At 41.6% G+C, this 22,790-nt stretch overlaps 2 protein-coding genes across 6 annotated transcripts in view; one reads left to right on the top strand and one right to left on the bottom strand.

Annotated features, from left to right (window-relative positions):
• Positions 1-5,483, bottom strand: part of LOC133960489 (cyclin-dependent kinase-like 5) — a 34,537-nt gene extending 29,054 nt beyond the window's left edge. For all 4 annotated transcript variants that reach the window (XM_062395129.1, XM_062395128.1, XM_062395130.1 and 1 more), the window contains exons 1-3: positions 5,261-5,483; positions 3,294-3,515; positions 1,531-1,565 (exon numbers count right to left, since the gene is read on the bottom strand). In XM_062395129.1, the coding sequence (XP_062251113.1) occupies positions 1,531-1,565; positions 3,294-3,357 (99 nt within the window). In that variant the 5' untranslated portion in view covers positions 3,358-3,515; positions 5,261-5,483. The remainder of the gene's footprint in view (positions 1-1,530; positions 1,566-3,293; positions 3,516-5,260) is intronic.
• A 5,087-nt stretch (positions 5,484-10,570) lies between these two features.
• On the top strand, positions 10,571-22,368 carry LOC133960642 (sex comb on midleg-like protein 2). 2 transcript variants are annotated; one of them, XM_062395409.1, is made up of 14 exons: positions 10,571-10,704; positions 11,255-11,329; positions 11,506-11,576; positions 12,017-12,251; positions 12,708-12,796; positions 12,891-13,134; positions 15,056-15,321; positions 15,411-15,504; positions 15,615-15,818; positions 15,936-16,097; positions 16,970-17,098; positions 17,219-17,440; positions 17,530-17,693; positions 20,840-22,368. In XM_062395409.1, the coding sequence occupies exons 4-14, from the start codon at positions 12,053-12,055 to the stop codon at positions 20,963-20,965; spliced, it is 1,899 nt and encodes a 632-aa protein (XP_062251393.1). In that variant the 5' UTR covers positions 10,571-10,704; positions 11,255-11,329; positions 11,506-11,576; positions 12,017-12,052; the 3' UTR covers positions 20,966-22,368. The 2 variants fall into 2 exon arrangements, with proteins under 2 accessions (XP_062251393.1, XP_062251392.1); XM_062395408.1 differs by lacking the exon at positions 10,571-10,704 and having other exon boundaries at positions 11,269-11,329; positions 17,533-17,693.
• Positions 22,369-22,790: the final 422 nt, after the last annotated feature.

Here is a 22,790-nt window from a genome sequence, read left to right on the forward strand (position 1 = left end):
AAAACTGAGCAGTGGAAGAATTTGAGTTAAAAAATGGGCTACCTTTCAAAGTAGATCTTTGTCACTGATGAACACAAGTCAGGACCAAAAGGACTGTAACCAATTGTGCAGCAGCTAGTAGGCGGCACTTAAGGCATCACATTAATTCTAAGGCACAAGATCACTGCAGTAAGTCATGTGGATGGACTGGGTGCCTGATGACTACCTTTAAAAGTGACCTTTAAAGGAATTACAGCATGTTGTTCTGATGTTCCCTGCAGCTCCTTTTTGTTAATGCTGTTGCTATCTCAAATGAAAACAGTAAAGGGCCCAGTCACACATACCCAAATGTTCCCTTTCAATTCAAATATGTACGAGCGAGGAGGCTAAATTAAACATTGGCTTCCTGCGTCGAGGGAGATGGCAGTGTGGCTTCAGGTGGAGCTCAACTTTGGTGAACTTTGACCCATGTCATTTACATTCTCTGCGTATGTGTGACAGGGCCCTGAGAAAATACGGACTTTGGTGATGTCATGAAGTAACATTATGGGAGTTGTTGTCTTACTGTCATTGCAGTCAGCTCCTCCAAGTCAGGATTCTTTCAGTATTAATGGTTCAGGAGGATTTTACTTGGAGCCCAATTATGCTGAAGGCTTAAAACTGGAAGAAGACTGCTCTGTGCATGAAATGGACATGACTGTAATCAAATGAAATGGACCTCAACCTGGATTCAAATAACAGATTTTCACATTTGGGATTATTTGGATATACCACTCAACAAAATATTAAACTTTATATATTCATACACTTACAAATTATATCATTAACCTCCAACAAGCATATATCTAATTTCGAATACAGCCAACTCTTTAGTAAGATAAATGCACAGGACAATCAAACCTCTATAAGGCCAGTGTCTATTATTTGTAACTGTCAGCCAAACTAAAAGCAACATGTTTGTCCGACTTGTCTCTTAGTTTCAGCACAACACGTTGATTCTTATTGAACAGCAAATCATGGGTCAGGAGCACATGGTTTGATTTTTTTAAAAAATATGTTAAAATAATATCCTAATAATAAGTGAAGTTATTAGCAGGAAAATGCATTTTGTTAGGGACTTTTCTTCAGTCTCTGATTAATTCATATTTGGTTCTATTGTAGGCATTTACAGCAGCAGAGCAGTATAAACGTATTTTACTCCTAATAATAGACAGTGCCCCAGTTTATTGTAACAAAGACACAGCAAACTGCTGCAGCTGTGGTTTGTTTATGAGCTGATAATAGTTTTTAGATAATGGAGCAATATGGATCTATATTAGACTGTACATATACAGACAGCCCCTTGTTAGTAAAACCATTACACTGCTCATCTTGGCCTTTTCATGAAATTTGTCAACAAGAAGGAAAGTATCAATAACAACAAACTTCCTTACTTCATGAGGAAAAATTCAACAAGATAAGAACTTGTAAAACAACAGATGACTGAAATGGTTTGACAAGACCAATTAACAACACACGGCTGAGATGATATTAAAATTGACAAGATCTTACCTTGTGTCTGCACTTCAAAACAACACCATAGGCACCTAAAAAGAAGCAAACTGCATGACTGACTGAGATTTACAAGAGCTAATCTTTTCATGAATATTCAGATTATTCATTTTTTTTACTACTTCTGCTTTTCAAGAAGCACTTAAAAGCAGATGTTCATAAAATAATCAAAAGTGACAGTTCAGATTCTGTTTAAACACATCAATGTTTGATGAACACACCCAAATGGTCTATAATGATAAATAAACAAAGACTGGCTTGATTTAGGATGTTTCTAAGTCTCACAGGAAATGAGCTGACCGATAATGCCAACAACTCCAGAACCCATTTTATTTCAGCATGTTGATATAATAAAAGTGAAGAGGGCTGTAAATACTTTCACATGATTTATAGAAAAAATACTGTTCTGTAAAAGGACAGACGGCTCAGAATGTAGGACACAAGCGTTGGCAAGCTACACCAGTTGTGATGTTATTGACCCTGGTAGAGACACACACACACACACACACACACACACACACACACACACACACACACACACACACACACACACACACACACACACACACACACACACACACACACACACACACACACACACACACACACACACACACACACACACACACACACACACACACACACACACACACACACACACATACACACACACATTCTCTCTAACATATTTATCCTGATGCAGTTGTGACTGCTTTCAAAATGAGAATTTGTTGCTAATACACATGTCTGTAATCCAGCTTGTTGCATAAAAAAACTTTCAAATCCTTGTTGTTTCCCACTTTTTTCCAATTTGGAAAAATCTGATGGCTACAACAAAATTACTACAAAAACAATTGTAGTCCATGTGCCAGGCTCTTTGTTGTTTTTCTCCTGAGATGATACAGAGCAGATAATTACATAAGATAATGTGTCTTTTTTTCGTGTTTGTCCGGGTGAGCCTACATGCAGCACTCAGTCCTGAATCATTAACAAAAGGGACTGACCATAAGATCATTCAAATCCGTGATGCTGGATCAAATGGAGCGCAGAGTGCCATGAGTGCCACTGAAAAACTTCCACAACTTTACAGACTAATGCGACACTAAAAGTGCTGACTTCTTTACAGACACACTCATCTTTTGACAGGCACTCAGCTTCAACCAAAAAACCTTGGAGTTTCCCTGTGTCTTCTACTGACACATTATACTTGCATTATACCATTTCTAGGATGTGGGAGTAGGGGTGTAGAAACTGGGACAAGTGGGTGGCCTCACTTCAGGGCCTCTGCCACTTTATATCCACCAAAGCTCACAGAAAGAGAAAAGCCATGGGAGGCATTTTGGCTGGATTGAACTATGTAATCACTCTGCTGCACTGACATTTGCAACAATAAAACTGAATAATTCAAAAACTAACACTTTATTTTTACTATAACAATACAAGCGGGTGAATCCAGGTCACAGCCTCTACTTTCAGTTTTTTATGTAACATTACAATACCATTAAATATTTTTCTGAAAAGTCTCCTTGACCTCAATGGTTTTGCTCGGTCATGAACATCAGCTGCTACCATCACTTGTTCCTTAGGCAAATTGGATCAAAACAATCCAATGATTGCACAGTGAGAAGCCCTACAACACATTGGTGAGCATGCTGCCTCACATGAGAGGTTCTGGCTGAAGACCTGACTCACTGCTGCAGATGTGTGCATTCAAAAATAGGCTGCTTCACAAAGTTATGTTTAAAGTAAATGAGCACTCTCACCTTCACCCACGATCCCAAGGACTTCAAATTTATTCATTACATCACCGATGTCAGGGATCTTCATGAAGTCAAAAGGTACACTGCGTGAGGAGCATGGAGCTCAGGTGGAGGAGGCCCGGCTACAGGGTGGCGTGAGCCGGCCAGTTGTTGGCTCCAAAGAGGTGTGCGCCGGCTGTGAGCCATAATATCCACCACATGCCTTCAGTCGGGGCTCGCTTCAACCTGCACATAAAATATTGCACCAAATTAAAACATATACAGTGTTATCCTCACTTTAAAAGTGCGTCAGTTGTTTACCAACCACAGGTATAAAACTAAAATCGAAAATTTGTATTAACTAGTAGTTAAGATTCTACGTGTTGGTCAGTTGACTTCAATGCAAGAGGCTACACAGCTTCTCCACTTCTTTGAGAGGACTCATTCTAAAAAGCAGAGGTGAAGCCATCCTGACTTTTGGTCGGCATGATAAGTCGAGCTTCAGAATGCTGAATCCCACAGATCTGTGACTACAATTTAAAAATCAAAAAAAACCTACCTGTCATAAAATTCCTCCATGCCTTCAGTTTATAAAAAACAGATCAACTACTTAAAGACTCAAGTATAAAATTTATTTTTCTAGATGTGAGAAAGTCCATCCAGAGTAGCAGTGGACAGTACACAAGTGTTTTCGGTCCTATACTTTGCCTCACACTACCTGATTTTAGTGAACCTTAAAAAATAATTTCACTTTCCTTTTTCTCAGAGTGAAACAAACAAGCCCTTGATGTAATCTCCTCTGGTATCCACACACTCTTTACTCTTATTGAATCAGATAAGACTCCAGACACCACTTTCTCCATTTCATCTTCTCCTGGATCGCTCAAGGACGAGCACATAGCCTACTCACACTCCCCAGTCTCCTACGGTGCTGTTGGCACAGGAGCTGCTCATCAGTATGCAAAACCTCGACACCAAAATAAACTCTGTCTCCCAGAACACTTAACATCACTGTGTGGTCTATTACTCCCCTATCTTCCTCAGCTACACACCGTCATTACAGGTATACTGTGGGCAAACTTAAACACTGACAGCTTCACAGAGAGTGTTGGAAACCTGTTTTTAAACCTGAGCCTGTTAACCCACTTTGTGCTTCTCATCAGTTCACAGCCTACATGCAGTGCCATGCAGCCCATTGTTTTCCCTGAGCAGATTTATAGCAACAATATACTCTCCTGGCCTGGAACTAGAAGACTAATATGATCAGGAATGCACTGGGCATTGCTGTGGATCATATATTTGGTCTGTATCAACAGAATGACTCATGCGTGGTAATGGCCTGGGTTGGTGGAATTCATATTACAGAACCTGTAAACCTCCTCATACAATCCTGGCTCTGTTATGTACGTCCAGATTGGGTTTATATACAACACATTAACACATAATGGTAAGAATTTGACAATAGACACAAATTAACATCATCACAGCCATTGGAGGTAAAGAGAGGAACACAAGGACAGAACAGCACAAAAAAACATCCGACATTTACCCTTATCATTATAGACTTACATATTTGATTTAGGATTTTTTATCATGTATCATTTTTTTAAATAAAGTCAAAATAATTGTTGTAGATGTACATTGCTGACACACACATGTCCTGTTGCTTTATGTTACAATTCTCTCACATAGAGACAAAAACAGCAAAAAAACACGAAACTGAAATGGCTGTGAAATCATAATTCTGTGCGTGCGTGTGCGTGTGCGTGTGTGTGTGCTGCCCACAGAATGAACGTATCCCCCACATTTCCAATGCACAGCAGCAATGAATCCAACAAGTCCAATAACCCACGGCTCACTACTAGTCCTCCCCAGTCAGCCTCTCTCCAACCAGGACTAGTTACGTTAACGCCAAGCTAGCTCCGTTGCGTTGCCTGATTTACAAAAACACACAAAACACGAAAAAACCCGCAAATTGGCTCAAAACAAACCTGAAGCTCGGTGACGCTGCCTCTGGCGCGAGCTGGAGCTGAGGACAATTCCCGTTCCAGCAGCGGCTCCGCGGTCTCGTCCGCGACGCGATGAAGTGGAGCGCTCACCCAGTCAGTGCTCGGTGGGGACGGATGGACCCGGGCCCGCTCGTCCACCCACCAGCGGAGGTACCTTCATTGCAGCTCCAGTAACTGGATCGTGCGGTTGACAAGCTGCGAGCGGATCACCAGGCAACAGCTGTGAGCGGCGAGCGGGCGGACCAATGAGAGCGGCCGAAGCGCTTGTTTACGCCAACGCCCCCTCGCTTTTGACCAATCAGAGAGCGGAGTGGGACGCAAGCCGTGCCGCGGTCTGAGGGTGTTTTTGTGCGAGGCAGGATAATATTGTTCTAATTTCTCAATTACATAATTCACAAGATCACACCCCGCTCTCAGTATAATGACATCAAATACACATCAGTGTATCGACAGCAACAGAAACCTTAAGTCAATTAACAGCGAGCTGAGAAACAGGTGCCTTGCTAAAGGGTGTCCTGTATTCTCACTCCGCAATTGTCTGGATTCATATTAAGACATTTACGCACTTTCACTTAGAGGAACAATGTGATTTTGCTACTTTTATGAGAAGAGAGATGTAGAGATGAATGTCTCCCTTGACAACAGTCAAATTGATCCAATAAGAAGGTAATTTAGAATAAACCCAGAGGCCCGCCATGCATGAATACATTTTACTTAATGAGTTTGAATTAATTTTACTCACTTAATGAGTTTGAATTCATTTTACTCACAAATCTATTTTGTACTGTTGTGAGAAGTTTACTTTATTTTATACGGATTATAGACATACAGATTACATCAAGGTAAATGTCTACTTTTCTTTTCCACATTATTATGGACAGAAAAAAACAAAGGTACAAACTTGCCTCTTGGACGAATTCTCAGGAGCACGAAGCAAAATAAACCTCATGATATCATGTGTGTGTTTTTTCACCCAAAAACTATATTAACTTCAGACCAAATCAGAGTTACTGACATTAAAAGCACTCCAGGTCTTTATGTTTACCCCCGTGTGTATAATCATATAAAACAATACTGCCACCCACAGGATGAACCCCAAACTGAAACAAACAGCTAATTTCATCCATCACAAGAGATGAACTAAAGTAGGTTTGCTTCAGATATGGTGGCATGAGGGGAGACTTCTATAGATATCTATGATAATTAAAGAAATGAACCATCTCAGAGTTGTTGTTGCAGCCCTAACATCTATGAGTCTGTCAGTGACTCAGAGGAGTGGTCACAAAACTAACGGTCAAGACCCCTTGGGGGGGTCACAAAATAAAAAAATACAATTTAAAAAACGTTTAAATATGACATATTTTAGCCATAATTATAAATAAAGATTGAATACAGTATGTTATTAGCAATCAGATTTTCTTCCTCCACACATCACTCTGAAGATGATTATGTTAAATACGCAAAAGCATCAATTGCATTTTAATCAGTTCACTGCAACACAGGTACTACTGCAACATGTGCATAGAGTTGATAATCTACTATTCATATAAGATGTATGTTAATAGTACAGAATCTGTATGTCTTTTCAGTGCTGCCCTTATATTTCGGGGGTTTAACTGCTGTCAGAGAAGTTAAGTATACTGTGTGTGTCTGAGTCAATCTTCACCACTGGGAAACGCTGATATGATTATCAATCCATCAATCAATCAGACTTTATTTATATAACAATAATCATACAAACAAATAGTCACGTATTGTTACAAATCCTGCTTCACACTCCCATACAAGAGGTTAAACGTCCCCAAGTAACACAAGCAAGTCCGGTCATGCACACACACCTGCAAAACTCCTGAAGATACCAATGAATAAACTCTAGAATATGAAAATACTTACATACGAAACCCTATAATAGACTGTAAAACAACAAATGAACCACCTGGATTCAAAGAACCCAATTTTCCCACTAGTAGGATTATAAATGTACTGATCACATGAACACAAGGGGCTAAAAGGTTATTGGACTAACAAATAAATGAATCCTTGATTAATTCATATACTGTTTGTTGAGGAACAGTTAGTAGTAATTGCTATGTTTTGTACATTACAAATCCAAATTTAGAGAATTCACTCATTTTCAAACTGTTGGGCTCTTAACTAACACATTTGTCTATAAAAATTAAAAAAATCTTTGACATTTTAAATAAATATAATTCAAAACAGGATTTCAGAAATGAAAGCAGAGCAAACAGCAGGCTGCAGTTTTCCTGTAACTTACTGGAGATGGAACAAAGGAAAAATCAGAGCAAAAGCCAGCCAGTCAGCGCCATTGAGCCGGTCGTTGCTGGATAACAGAGCCAGTTAAAATGAAAAACCACAACCTCAGCAATTGTCAAGAGGATGGGAAATTATTTTGTAATGCAAACAATGGATCCGCTTTTACCCTGGTCTGTGTGGGGACTTACATTTCAGTCAGTATATATAACTTGCAATCATTTGCAAATAACCAAAAGATATCAGCACCCCGTTTTGTTTTATTAGGGACAAGAAAGGTTTGATAGCGTAGGGTTATAATAACATAAATTTGATAGGAAAATGAAGGAGGGGAAACCCCCACCGGTTTAGAACAAGAATAGAACAATGATTCCGAGTCACCTTTCTTCTAATTGACTGCTGCTGACGCACAACTTCCTAATGAATTTGTGAGCAGGTTGTGACCTTTTTACAAATAACCAACATAGAACCTTTTCTGACATTGTTTCATTTGGTTATTGTTGTTGTTTTAATGTTAAATTATTATTATTATTTTAATCTATTGTCTTACTTTGAATTGAAAAAAGTTTGGGTTTCAGTTTTGATTAAATTTCATAGTATATATAATTATATCAGCATATTTTTTTTACATTTGATTTAATTTCTATTTTATTATTGCAATATGTTTAGTTATGAAATGTCGTCTTGTCTATTTAATAAGATCAATTATTCTGTTTATAATTTGGTTTGCTTCCGTTTGTTTACTTCCAGTATGATTGATCCCCTCGCGTTATTATACGTTGATTCCCGCTGAAAGGAGTCAGTGATCGTAGAGTTTCAGTTGAAGGTCCATGTTGTGTGGATCGGTTTCGAACCCTAGGAGGGGATGCACGAGAAAGACCCTGTAAAGACGAGCGAAAGTGAAGATGGGTCACTCGTGTTTCTTTCTGGAATCTAAAATTTACAGAGCGAGTAGCCCCGGCGCTGATTGGACCAAATGAACAAGCCTCTTCTTTATTGGCTTTCAGCTTGAGTAACACCGGAGTCCATTGGCCCACCGAACAAGACCTACAGACTCAGCCCAGAGTCGTGGCTCTCCCGTGCTCTCTGTACCACACTATCTTTGGCATAACTTACATGCGTGTAAGAATACACTACATTCGTGGAAAAATGGCAGCTGACGAATAGAGAAAAGTGGATCTTCAGTCGGAAAACAGACGGCACTTGTAAGTTTGTTCCTCGGAATCAATAAGGTAGAGTTGAGGAAGAATGTCGCTAGAAGCCGAACGACCCTGGTTGTGTGTGATTCTCCTTGATTACATGGAGGAAACTGACTCTCGGAGGGTTCACGTTAACGCTGAGGTTAGCCGACCTAGTTATTAGCCAGCAGCGGTTGCTAGCAAATCAGGCAGTCCCAGTTGTCAACATTGGGCCCCGGCTATCACCTGGAACGTCAAAGTGTTCTTGTTGTACATCAGATACGGCGCTCGATTGCCAAGACGCACCATTTTGAAATAGTAATAACAACAGCTGCGTAATTATATCGTAATACATAAAGTAAATTACACCCGACGTTACCTCGGTGTGTTTGTAGCTAGCTGTTAACAAGCAAGTTGATATTGAAAGGGTGTTGTGAGATGACATAAGCAGCCCGATAACAGTTAACGCCCAGGGGTTCAAGAAAAACAGAAGAAAGTGTACAAATGTTCGTTTTCGGATATTAGACCACGCTTTCACGTAACGTTAGATATTACAGGGAGCAGTCGGGTCATTGTGTACAACGTTCGCGTTAATGTGGCTCATCACACGGCAGCGTTAGCTTCAGTGGAATAACGTTAGTCATCCAACATGGCTCATTTTACCGTCACCGCGCGGAGTTAGCTACTGTTTTTACTGGGAAAGGTGATTTGACCTGACGACGCTTTACGTCATGTTCCATGCCAGCAAACGTAGCGCATCAGATCTGTTTGATTTTGAGCGAGTCTTCTCCCCACACGAGATCCGGGGGGGGGGGGGGGGGGGGGGGGGGGGACTCATTAGCATCGTACTGAAATCTGGTAAAAGTTTAGTGTCCCGGGGTCTGTCCCAGTCCACCAGCACAGGCCGGAACAAAACCCACCCTGTCTCAGCCCTCCTGTTTCCGTGGGGAGTGTTCATTACTGGAATACCTCTCTCACGAACGGGGCTGTGGTGGGTTTCGCTCCAAGTCCCCTTCTCTGTCAGCATCACCGCGCCTCTTGCCTCCAGGTTTCATGTGCTGCAGGTTATTTCCAGAGCTACTTCTCTCTTTGTTTCCAAACGGAACCAACACTAACAGTTAGACCGGACTTTCCATTTCACAAAGTACATTGAGACAAATCATCAGAGGCTGCTTTACAGAAAGTCGAATCACATGCAATTACAAGTAGAAACTTGAAAACATGCATACTAATTGTTAGTTGTCTGTAAGCTTAGTTGTGTGTTCCTAAAATACCTAATTGATAAGTTGATGAGATACATTTGCAGTAAACCGCTTCTTAGATAACTGTATTTCCTGCTTCATTTTTATCATTGTAAATGTAAAACTATTTGAAGCTACAGCTTTTTGTTAGACCAAACAACAGCATTACAGGTGCCATGTTGAGCTCTGCATAATTGTGAGGGGCATTTCTCGTTTTCTGATATTTCAGTTACTAAGTGTTAATAATTGATTGATTAACTGTGGGGAAAAAATCCTTAGTTGCAGCTGTTGTATTATTGACTTTAACTTGCACATATCTGTTCCCAACTTAATGTATGGAAATGGCACATTGAATATTCAAGAAGACAAGCAGCTACAATCACATCAAACTTTAGATGTATTCACAATGAATCAAATGTCATCTGCATTGATCTAACATTGAAAGCCCATGTATGTTGTATCAAGAGGCTAATGAACAACATTGTAGTTTTGATCCTACATCATATGCTTGAATGAACCAATCTGTAGATCTGTTTTGTTATGTCTTTGTGTGTGTACAGCATTTCACATAAAATATTTTCATGTTTGATATTTTTAGGACGGAACTACACGGAGCATACTCGGTCGACGTCCCGCACCTTGATTGTCGTTGTAGAGGTGTCACCATCGGTCATCATTGTTGAAGTGTCTCCACTGGTCACACGTCACCATGGGAAAAACCCAGCTAAAAGGCAAGGTGTTGTCATTTGATTTTGTTCGGTATAGACAATGTTCTTGACTTCTGATTTTGTGGGCAAAATTGCCCAAAACAGAGTCCTTCTCCATTTGAATTGGGTTTACCTGCTTTCAAAAAAGCCTGCATACACTCAAAAATGTTGGTGTAAAAGAAGTATATGAGAAAAGACCTTTGTGGCTACAATGGGTGTGTAGGGACTTAAATAATGGCACAAAATCATTTTATGATTGTAAATTTGAACATTTTACTGAAGGCATTCATTCATTTGATATTGTTTGTGTCACCAGCTCCAGGTTTTAGTATAGAACTTTTAACAAATGTTGTCTGACACAAAGTCCCTCAGAAATGTGTATTTGTCAGTGTTTGTTACATGAATCAACATTTGGATTTGTTATTACAATTTAACTGTAACATTTCACATGAGTTCAATGGAGGTTTTTCCCTTTCTGATAATTTAATAAAAAAAAAGAGTTTGTTTTATGTAGTTTGAATAATTTTTGTATTTCCTTTCATTTGAAAACATTGTTGTTATCACTTGTGTCATTTTTAGATCAGAAAGATGGCAAAAAAGACAGACCAGGAAGAACAGTTCCACCAACCGGTACAACTCCTGCAACAAATAAAGGTGAACTATACTTTTTGATATTTTGAGATGATATTTCTATTGATTAGTGAGACCTAGTCCCTTAGATTACTTTGATTCAATATAATAAGAACTGTTTAACTTCATTAAGCATTAAGAATTAAGCAACTAAGTTGCTTGGAATGGCTTTTTTTTATTTTTTTTTTTTACTTCTTCAGATGCTTTCAACTGGGAAGAATATCTTAAAGAAACATCATCTACACCGGCCCCACCAAGCTGTTTTCGTCAGGTATGTCCTTCTTGATTCATTTCATATTTAGCACGGGCCAGTTGCATAAAGACAGAAGTATGCAGTGTGTCAAATTGGATGCCTCAGTCAGTCCACTGGCATACTTTTGAAGAGCTGTTTTTGTGTTGCGGTTTAAGTTGTGTTTCTAAGTTTGTCATATAGGTGTTTTTGTTACTGGAATGGCAGTGGCTCTTTGATTTTTTTCTTGTAGTGATTATATCTAATCATTCAAATGTTCTCTATCTATGACTTTATGTGCCATACCACTCTAAAAAGTGCACAACTTCACAAAGGCACATTGTTCTTTGTCCATCTCTGTTCCACTAAATGCTACCACAGATTATGTAATAAACATAGTTGAAACATGGCTGCAGCCATGATTTGGATGTTTTGTGAGGTGCTAACAGTGACATGTACGCTGACATTGTCGTTATCTCCAGGCTTGTATCCCACCCTCCAATGACTTCAAAGTGGGAATGAAGCTGGAAGCCCATGACCCACGCAATTCCACTTCAGTTTGCATTGCCACAGTGATGGGTCTAACTGGGGTTCGTCTGCGTCTCCGTCTGGATGGAAGCGACAACAGCAATGATTTCTGGAGACTGGTGGATTCCTCTGACATTCAGCCCATCGGCACCTGTGAGAAGAATGGAGACATGTTGCAGCCGCCACTGGGTAAGAGAGTCAGGCATAGTGGGATGGAAGTAGAATTTTGACGTGACTCATAATTTGTCTACACTGCTTAGTTGTTATTCTCAACAATACAGGACGAAAGGAATTATAATATACTTTGGAAAAGGCTGCTTGGTGGAGGAACGTTATGATCATTGTCATTATTTGAATTCAAAAATGTTTTCTTTGAATCCTTTAATAAATCTGGAATGTGTAAATATAAACTGATTTAAAGAACCTAACGGTACATTTTTGCAACCTCACAAATTAATAACAGCAGTGCTTCATAAATATCTCACATCCGACATTATCTCTGGAATAAAAAACAACAACAACCCACTCAAGTCCAGTTAGCAATTTGGAAAAATTATCCAACATATCACATGGTGTGTTAATGACAATAAATATGGTGTTCTTATATTTCATCTTATCTTTATTTGAATGAATTCTCTCCTCCAGGATTTCGGATGAATGCGTCCTCATGGCCCATGTTCCTTTTGAGAACCTTAAATGGAGCAGAAATGGCCCCGGCAACAGCCTTTAAAAAGGTACAAACTTTAAAAGCTTTAAACTAACATGTCGCAATCTTATTAGTAGTGTGTGTATAAGTGACTGCAATGGGCTTATTTCTCACATTGTCAGGAGCCTCCGGGACCCCCCCAGAACAACTTCAAGCCAGGCATGAAGCTGGAGGCTGTGGACAAGAAGAACCCGTACCTCATCTGCCCTGCCACCATTGGGGAAGTAAGGGGGGATGAGGTGTTCGTCATGTTCGACGGCTGGAGGGGTGCCTTCGATTACTGGTGCAAGTGTGACTCCCGGGACATCTTTCCTGTCGGCTGGTGCTCCCTCACAAAGCACAGCCTCCAGTCACCAGGCAACAGTGGTGAGTTTTAGCCTGTAGGTGGCAGCACAAGTCTACACATATACAGAGAGGCTTGAGGCAGAAGCTGCTGTTTTTAATCAAAGTTGCACGTTTATTAACCACCACCACCACCCCCACATACACAAACACACACACACACACACACACTTCTGCAGCCACAGCTATGACATCATAAACACAATTAGCACAAATCATCTGGCCTTGTTGTCTTTCAGAGTCAAATATACACAAAGAAAGCCTGAATTCTGCCTCTTGATCCTTATGTGATGTGTTTGCACATTTCACTGTTCCTGTATTTGAAGGGCACTGAACAGAAGTTTTCTGTCCTACTGAATGTAGCAGTTATGTTTTTTAATATTATGCAGGGGTTTGGAATGACTGAAGCTGGATTGGTTGTTGGTGGTTTTGGCTTTAAAGAGCCAGCGCCTTCAGATAAAAGTAACAAGTATTAGTAAAATAATGAGAATTTTAAGTAAACAACTGTGTTTAAACCAGGAAAAGTCAAACTTAGTGATAGGGCACAGTGCTGTGATGTGCTTAATTAAACAAACATTTTAGTATTTTCCTATTTAAGTAAAACTTCCTTTTATCTCTTTCTGACTTTGCATCTTTTCATACGCACATTAGTTAATCCTGATGTTAAGAGATGTATTTCTGCTCCTGTCACCGTGGCTACACTGACAAAGAAAGCTGGGTTGCTCAGTAACAAGTTCAACATGTTGTTTTCAACACGGTCACGGTGATAAACTGCAGTGACATTCAGAGACTTTGGTGTCGTGAGCTGTCAGTGAACAGCTGTGGGAGACATACTGTGCATTGCATGTGAAACTCTGCAGACACAAGAGTCCTGTGGATGTGTATTGAGGTGGGCGGGATGGAACAGGCAGAATTACAAGAGCGAGGGAGGAAGGAAAGAGGATTTATGTTCCTCACATCATAGACCCTGTGCATGGAAAAATCTGTATATATAAAAGCTGCTCAGCCATGATTCAACTATGTTTGTGTACAAGACTGGATGGACAATGGGAACATTATAATTCACTACACACATGTCACACTGCTGCTGCTACATTTAAAATATGTTTACCTGCTCATGTGTGCGCTCTTAGAGTTTGGGAAAACCACACAGACCCTTACTACTCCTCCCCCAACTGATGCTGGTCAGTCTGCATACTGAGGCTCCTCCGTCACTGTGGGCTGTGTTTTGAGCTCATGCTGTGTTTTGGACGAAGATTTATTTTTTGGCACTCTGCTGCGTGTGTTGGAATTGTTTATGAATCGTGAGAACAGACAGAAACATCAAAGTATTTACCAGCCCCAGTAAATGGGCTTGAGTCCTGGATTCTGTTCATATAATACTGGGATTTTATGTTGATGCAGATGTGTGCAATCTTTAACTCTGGAATCATATTAATTTATTTAGCTCAATGAATACGATTCACTTGATATGTACGATATAAAGGACATCACTTCCTCCACCATTTGGAGTGATGAGTTGCTCCTGTCCAAACCCAGATTGGCACCACTCCATCTCTTTGCTTTAGCTTTCCTCTCGACCAGCAGCAGCAGCACAGCTCACTGTGATGGTCACCAGGTCAAGAGATAATGTCTCCCTTATTAGCCAGGAGAGACTCCACCGTAAGGAGACAGGTTTAAGCCATTCTTCATAATTATTATCCTCTTCCATTGAACAGATTGAGAAAATGTCAGCATTTTCAGTCCAAAGACAGTTTAATCTTTTGAACCAAAAACCACTGCTCGCTCCTTGCCAACTCTATTTTCCTGTTTTTCATAATCATGGCTGGTTTTAATTTGACTTAATGTGCAAATAAAACATATTTTTAGTTTTCCTAAAAGCCACATTCAGTATGATGTTGTGTAACTGACATTTTTATTTACTGTATTTATGTTGTGATTATAGTGACCCTCCCAAAGAACTTGCAGAGTCTCCCAGTGTCACCCTCCAAGCCCAGCAGGCGTTCCATGCACTCCCCCTACAGACTCCCCAACCCTCTGCCCCCGCTGCCCGTCAGAAAGGGGGTACGAGGCCGTCGGCCCAAGAGCGAAACCATCGCTCTTCTCAAAGCTGTGGCAGAAGCAGCGGCTGCCCAGAACGGAGCCGTATCGGAAAACATGCAGCTTGTACCTCAGCCTCACAAGAAGAGAGGACCCAAACCCGGAAGCAAGGTGCGACCCTGCTATTACACACTTAAACTGTCGTTCATTCTCACGTTCTGTTTGTTTGTGTATCTACAAATTAACTTTTGTCTCTTCAGAGAAAGTCCAAGATTCTGCAGGGTCCGACACAGCTGTCCAGCATCCTGGTTCCACAGGAAGGCCCCCCGAGTCTCAACTCAGTGGTTTCAACAGGTAAATTGATTCATTGTTGTTTGCTTCCCTTAATGAGCCATCACATGTTCTGCACTTCATTAAAGATATTATCTTAGAATGTAATCTGTTCAATGTTTGTGTCTTTTCAGTGTGTGTATATGTAAATAAGCATGGAAACTGTGGTCCGCACCTGGACAGGAAGCAGATGCAGCATCTGCCCGACCACTTTGGCCCGGGGCCGGTCAACGCTGTGCTCCAGCAGGTGGTCCAGTCATGTGTGGACTGTGCGTACCAGCCCAAAGTCCTGCTCATTGCTCTGCAGACTCACTCAGGAGGAGGAGAGGTTGTCAGAGGTACACACACACACAAACACACACAGCGATAAGTTGTCAGATGGCTGTACAAGTAGCCAAGCCATTTTAGTGACAGATGATTGATTGAGCACTGAAACGTGTTGTCCTTCTTCACAGTGAGGACGGATGGTGTAGTTCGTGTGGTTAAACTACCTTCAGCTTCCAGTGCTTCCTTCGTGCTGCGGTTTCTGGAGATGATGTGTCGTCATCTGCAATGTGACAACCTGTTCAGCAGCCAACCGTTCAGCCACTACTCTGCCTATGACAGGAACAAGTCAGGTAATAACTAGGCACCACGAATCAACATTTAGTAGTCCTTTAAACTAGAACTGAGACGTATCTTAGGTAGTGTAACTCAGCCAAGGTGGTTGTGTTTTCACCCATCAGTTAGTTTGTTGGTTTGTTGTTTGTTTGTAAGCTAGATAACACAAAAACAACCTAGTGGATTTTTCCACAACACTTCAGGGGTGATGTGGTTTGGGTCAGGAAAGAACCCATAATTCCTGGATCTAATGAAAAAAAAACCTTTTATATTTAGGAAACTGATCATGTGCTGTTTACAGGTGTTCCATCAGGATTTTTGGGGCGGATTGACGATCATTTAACGTTTAAAGGAGTATCGGCCTTGTTGACGTCTGATTGACATGTGTCGTGGGTGATCCAAGTGGCCACTTATGATCAGAACTCTCTTCCCTGCTCTATATGCAGACGACACTCAGGGCTGAGTCCTACTCAGTAAATGTCCATTATTACTTTCAAGTTGTTCCTTTTTATTCCAATTCAGCGCCACATTAATCTCCTGGCTCTCTATGAACAGGACACACATTTTAATGTCTTCACATCACAGATAGATGAGGAAGAAAGGCCTTAATACCAGAGAAAGAGAAATGTGCGTCCTGTTGGCCCCACGCAGCGTCTGTCCAGCCGGGCTGTGACAGAGTACAGAGGATCGCAGTAGAGGAGATTATACAGCCCGATCAGACAGACCACTATTGATAGAATCCCCTGCTCTATATGCAAATAAACACGTACGGTGTCCTGTTTGCAGAGAGGAAATGTGTTAAAAAAAAAGAAGCATGGCAAGATTTGTTTACTAATTGTCATAGGCTGCTGTATGTTAAAAATGTTTTTCCCTTGTTTCTGTGTTCTAGTGAAAGAAGAGGCGTTGGACGCTCCCTCTCTTGCTCGGGGTAGTAAACGCAGTCTCTCTGGAATCTCTCCACTGTATGCAGCCCCTCTGTCTCCTAAACATTTACGCACAGAAGCCCACCCCTCAGAAGGTACAGCTCAAGTGACTAATTCGATCAGGTGTTGGGTCCACTCTGATGTGATATCGTTTCAGAGGTGAGCAGCTCTTAGAGAATGATGTTTGAATGTCTCTTGTGTTTTGGTCTCTTCAGCTGAGACTCTGCCCCATGAGGAGAATGGCCTGATAAAGGAGCAGCGCTACATGGACTCCGCCTCCAACTCCATGACTCCTCGTCCTCAAACAGTGCGGAGTTCTTCAGAGTACCACTCTCAGGCCAGCAGCCTCTACCATCCAGGCAACAGCACTCCCATGCGCCGCCACTCATCTAACCCCGCAGAGCTCGGCTCCACACAGCCTCTCAGACGAGTTGAAGGTAAAGTACTGATCAGTGGAATTAGATGTAGTTTATGTGCATACTTGCTTCTATCTCTGATCATCAATGCGGATGCTGTTCTTTGGGAGCAGCCAGCTCCACCACCGGCCCTGAGGCGGCAGCGTCTGATCGGGAGAGTCAACAGCTGCCCAGTAAAAACCCTTCCTCCTGGACCATTGAGGAGGTCATGCAGTTCATCAGGGATGCTGACCCCACAGCATTAGCGCCACATGCTGAACTGTTCAGGAAACATGTGAGTTCACTCAACAGCACAACTTGGTTTTCTTTACACCTCTGCACAGGCAACAGCCTGTGGCAGGGGGCATTGGTGCAAACACTGACTTAGACTCAAAGATGAACTGATTTTGTGGTCAAAGCTCAAACCTCAACATCACAGTGACCTCACAAAACCTTTTTTCACATGTGAAAGCCTTATCTTAAGAACGCCTTGAGAGAATATGTGAGTGTATGATCTGTGCCAAATATTAACTGATGAAGGTCATGGCTTCTTGAATCTGATATATCAAATGTATCCGTAAGGGATTTTTTTAGATTTTGACCAGTGGTTCTGGGACTCAAAGATGAGATTCATTTATCAGATTTCAGTCGTAAAAAAAAAGAAGGTTTATGGTAACAAATGTTTATGAAAAGACCCAATTAAAGCAATTAAACAAATACTAGAATATTGTCAGCAGGCGGAGGCAGCACAAAATTGGATGGAAGCATCTGCCTCGCATTTCTCTTTGCAGGAAAAACCCTGTTCACTTGCTACAAGAGGAAAGCACAAGTCTACACTACTACAATTGATGTACTTGGAAACATTTTCCTGCAAGAATATCTTCCACAATGACAATATCAAATAATTGACCAGTGTTTTGAAGTCAACACTTTTTTTATTTCTACGGCAGTACCTGCGCGTACCTGATAAAGGGCTCACAGTGACGGTGTAGATGAACGCAAGATGGTAGCAACACAAATCCAAAGAATGAATGAAGATCGCTTCATTCACGAGGTGGAAGCAGCCTTGAAAAAACTATTGTTCATTGACTATCTTGAGCTCAAGGACTTCTCTCGTTGCCCCTTTGAAATGCGAGACAGAAGCCTTTTTGACCTGATGTGTGAGAGGGAATAAATGCCACAGAGTCTCAGTGAAATTCACTTCACAGCTACTGGTCACTTGTGAAGCCCTCAAGAGTATCATGCAGGCAGACTTGAACTTTCAGACTCTATCTTTCCTTGTAATTGACCAAATGAATGGATGAAAACTATTTTACATCCGCCGGGTCAGCCAGAGGATCACCTACTGCTGGGTTATGCACTGAGTGGAAATAAGAAGATGCCGTACAGAGATTCCTAAGCAAACAGGATGATCTTGAATATGAAGATAGGATGACATTGTTAAACCTCCTGAATGACAAAGAGTTAGTCCCAGTGAAACACTAGAACACATATGTCAAACTCAAGGCCCACGGGCCGGATGTGGCCCGCGAATGAATTATCTTTGGCCCGCATGATAAAATCCATTTACTATTAGAGCTGGCCCGCCGGCAGAGTTTTGCAAGTTCTCAATACAAAATAAGTATTGAGAATTCCTGAGGGTCAGTGAACAGGTCGGGATGGGGCACGTGACAGTTGTAGACCAATGGCTGGGGAGTTATTTGGGAGAGCAGGCTCTCATTGGCTGAGTAGTTGGCGCGTCATATGGCGGGGCTTTTCTCTGTTTTTCTTTTGGGCCGCGGGGCGTGTCTGTCGCCGGTGCGGAAGGCGGGCCGTTGGAGGGGACCAGGTACGGCGGGCGGCGGCGGTGACTCTGGACGCGTGTCGGGCCCTTCTCGCGGATCACCTCAGCTACGGCGCCCGCTGGGGGAACCCTCCGTTCCGCCAAGAATTTCCATATCGGTGCATCCCTAAATTTGATTTAATTTATTTCATAATTAATCTTGTTTCATCGTCAATACTCTATAGGCCTTGTTAGTTCCAGATTCAATATGTGCACTAGAGTTCTTTCAATAAGTTTTCAATAAACGTTGAAGCCCTCTGGCCCTTGACTTGTAGCAATTTCTTAATTTCGGCCCACTGTGTATTTGAGTTTGACACCCCTGCCCTAGAACATACTTTTATAACACTGGAAACAAGCTCAGATGAGTCTTCAATTGACAAAGTAACAACTGTCGAGGAAGAGTCAGCCTCGTTCTTTAAGCCGTGGAGCTGCAGCTGCCATCACACCCGTCAAGGACAGTGCTGATGAAGAGTCGATATCCATTTCTTCAAGGACTGGAGCTACAGCTGCAATCAGACCCATCCATGCTGATGATCAAGGTCGGTGTGAGCTGGAGATAGAGCTCCAGTTTTTGAGGGAGAAAAACAAGATTATCCAATAAGAAATCGATAGAGGCAGACCTTCAAACAAAGAGGTTACAGCCTCACTCCACTGACAGGGTGTGGGTCTGCATCACATTAGCAGGTTCTATTATACAAGCTAGTATTGATTCTGAGATTTTGCAATGACAGCTATTTTTATATTTCTCTAATATAAAGGGATGAACCGGTTACCGGTTTCTCGATTAACAACAGTAGAATTCTCAAAGGTTAGTGTTACCATGTGAAATTGAAATTATCATTAAAACCACGGTTTATACCACGATGTAAAGCTCATGGCAAAAAACTGTCCAGCATCAACCACGCTGAGCAACAGTGTCCCAGACCCAGGCGCGCTGGTGCAGCATGCAACATGGCTTTGTAATGTTCATGAGTGAAGTTTACCTTGTGTTAGTTTGATCCGCTCAAGATTTGGTGTGATATGTTTTTAATCACACTGAAAAACAAAAAAGGAACGATCCAGATTCATGATCCTATCGATTAATAACTAGATACATGGTGATTGTCAGTCTGTGTGAAGAGCGACAGAGATGAGCCGACGCACACACACACACACACACACACACACATGCACGCCTGCAGACAGGAGAGAGGTTCAGGGTTTTCTCTGACAAGGAGGTTAAGCTCATTTGTTTGTTTGTGTGTTTGATTGTGAGCAATAATACACAAAACAACTGAATGAATTTCTATGAAATTTGGGGGAAGGATTCGTAGCTGGTCAGGGAAAAAACCCATTCAATATTTTGTAGACCAGCAGCAGGGGGCAGATCTTTTCCATTGTTAGATAAGACTTTTCAGAACACAAAAAATCCGTCCCATTTAGGAGACCGAAGTCTGACTGATATGAATGTGTGATTGAATTGAAGGGGACTGTTGAGCCTTGGTGGAGGTATGAGCTCTAGTGAGGCGTCATCCACAAACTACATGTTCATTTAAAAATGCATCAACTCTGCTAGAGATGCTTCAAAACGCTCATGTGGCTGCTGCGGATTCATTTATCTCCCCTCTCTGTTTCAACAGGAGATTGATGGAAAAGCCCTGATGCTGCTGCGGAGCGACATGATCATGAAGTACATGGGTCTGAAGCTGGGGCCTGCACTGAAGTTATGTCACCACATAGAGCGGCTGAAACAAGGCAAAGTGTAGCAGGAAGCAGGACAGCCCTGTTCCTGCCGGACCCATGGGCAACAAGCCTCGAAGGAGCGGGCGCTTAGACACTGACTCAGGTGGCACTTAGGAGACGACATGTTGCTCCAGACTCCGCCTCCCGGGACTGAACACATGGTGCACCTTGGTCCAGACTTCCAGAGTGGAGAAGGTGTGCCGTGCTGACACGTTACCTCATCCCTTCATCAGTGAGCGAGAAGCTGTTCAAGTCCAATAGACGCCATTGACGTGATGAATTCCCAAAGGAAAATAGTCCCTGTAGTGTTTACATTGAATAGCACATGTGGAAATGTATTTCCTTTTCCTTTTTCTTTTTTTTACACGGATGAAATCTTTGATCCTGGTTTTGGATCCCCCAAAGATGGAGAATGTTTCTTCTTATATAATGTTTCTATTACTGTTGAATTTCCACTCAACGGATTTCCAGGACGGGTTGGTAAACTGAATAAGAATCCATCACACGTTCTTCCCTACTCTTTTCTAGAGAATCTGGATGCTCTCGGTCTCTGTGCTGTTGCATAGCTTTTGTGCCACATGTATTCCTACACTGGGTGTATCTCCCTTCCTGAAAAATGCTCACGATAGTGCATTCCACCTCTTTCACTCAGTGCTAGACAGACGTATTCAGATGCTTGGTCATTGTCATGGCGTCATGTATTATTGTGTCTTTGCGGGCCCTACGTCGCCTCCTGCTGGTCTCTGTTCTGTTCTCGCGCTCTCCGGAGCGTCCATTTCAACAGACAGATTGCAGGGGAAGTGCAAACCCGACATTTCGAAGGGCTTTCTATGTTAAGTTCTTGTGTTTTATTTTTTTGGGATCAGTCACGATCATGTAAGCTCATTGGTCTGCCGGCGGCCTCCGCATCGTCACTTTTGACCGTTACAATCACTGTTAGCAACGAGAACAGATGTGTACAGTTTTATGGGTTTAACCATGAATATCAGCGACAGAATGTACATTTTGTAGAAACGTAATATTTTAAAGAAATCATATACATAAGATAGAAATGTGAAGATAAAGGGGCAGGGGGGTGGGTCGGGGGGGATATATTTCCAAGTTGATTTCCTTCTGCTTTCTAAAAATTAACGTAGTGCTTTTAGTTCCGATACTCAACCCAGTACTAGAGTCTGCCTTGCTTTACCTACGACATCTCTCAGGTTTACGTGGTCTTTGTTAGTACAAGCTTTTTGTAGCACAATGTTTATAATAAGATACTGAACAGAATTTTCCTGTTATTCCCTTGTGCCATATGATATTCAAACACAGGACGGAAGTGCTTTGATCTTCTCCTCTCGCATCGTCTTTAAAAGTACTTGAAAAATGTGTTGAAAAAAGTCACATGTCCAATATGTCACACCAGATAAACAATACGTGTTTATTATGTTGTGTATTTTTCATCTTTTTTTTATATAAATCAAAGAAAAAAGCATGTACGCCATTCTTTGCAGGATTAAGCAAAAACTACTTGATGGACTTCCTAATCAATTGGATCGCCCCCTTGTGGCTGGCTACAGTTAAATCATATCACAGTCTCCTCTTTGTTGATGGATTGGACATAAACTTCACTAAAAAGTCAAAATACAAAAATAATTCTCAACAATGGAATCTGTAGTTTTAGTTTGTTGTTATCGCACTGGAATTTGCTCGAGGGCTCTTTTCTCCCTTGTTGGTTTCAGTTTCAAAGCATGATTACACACTAAAGTTTAATGGAGGGGTGGAGTGTGACCAAGGGGAAAACTCATTCAGTTCTTGTGCAGATCCAGAAAGGGGAATGATTCCAGGAAACAGAACTTCACTTTCTTT

Source organism: Platichthys flesus, chromosome 9, assembly GCF_949316205.1.
Source record: "Platichthys flesus chromosome 9, fPlaFle2.1, whole genome shotgun sequence".
Taxonomy (NCBI): domain Eukaryota; kingdom Metazoa; phylum Chordata; class Actinopteri; order Pleuronectiformes; family Pleuronectidae; genus Platichthys; species Platichthys flesus.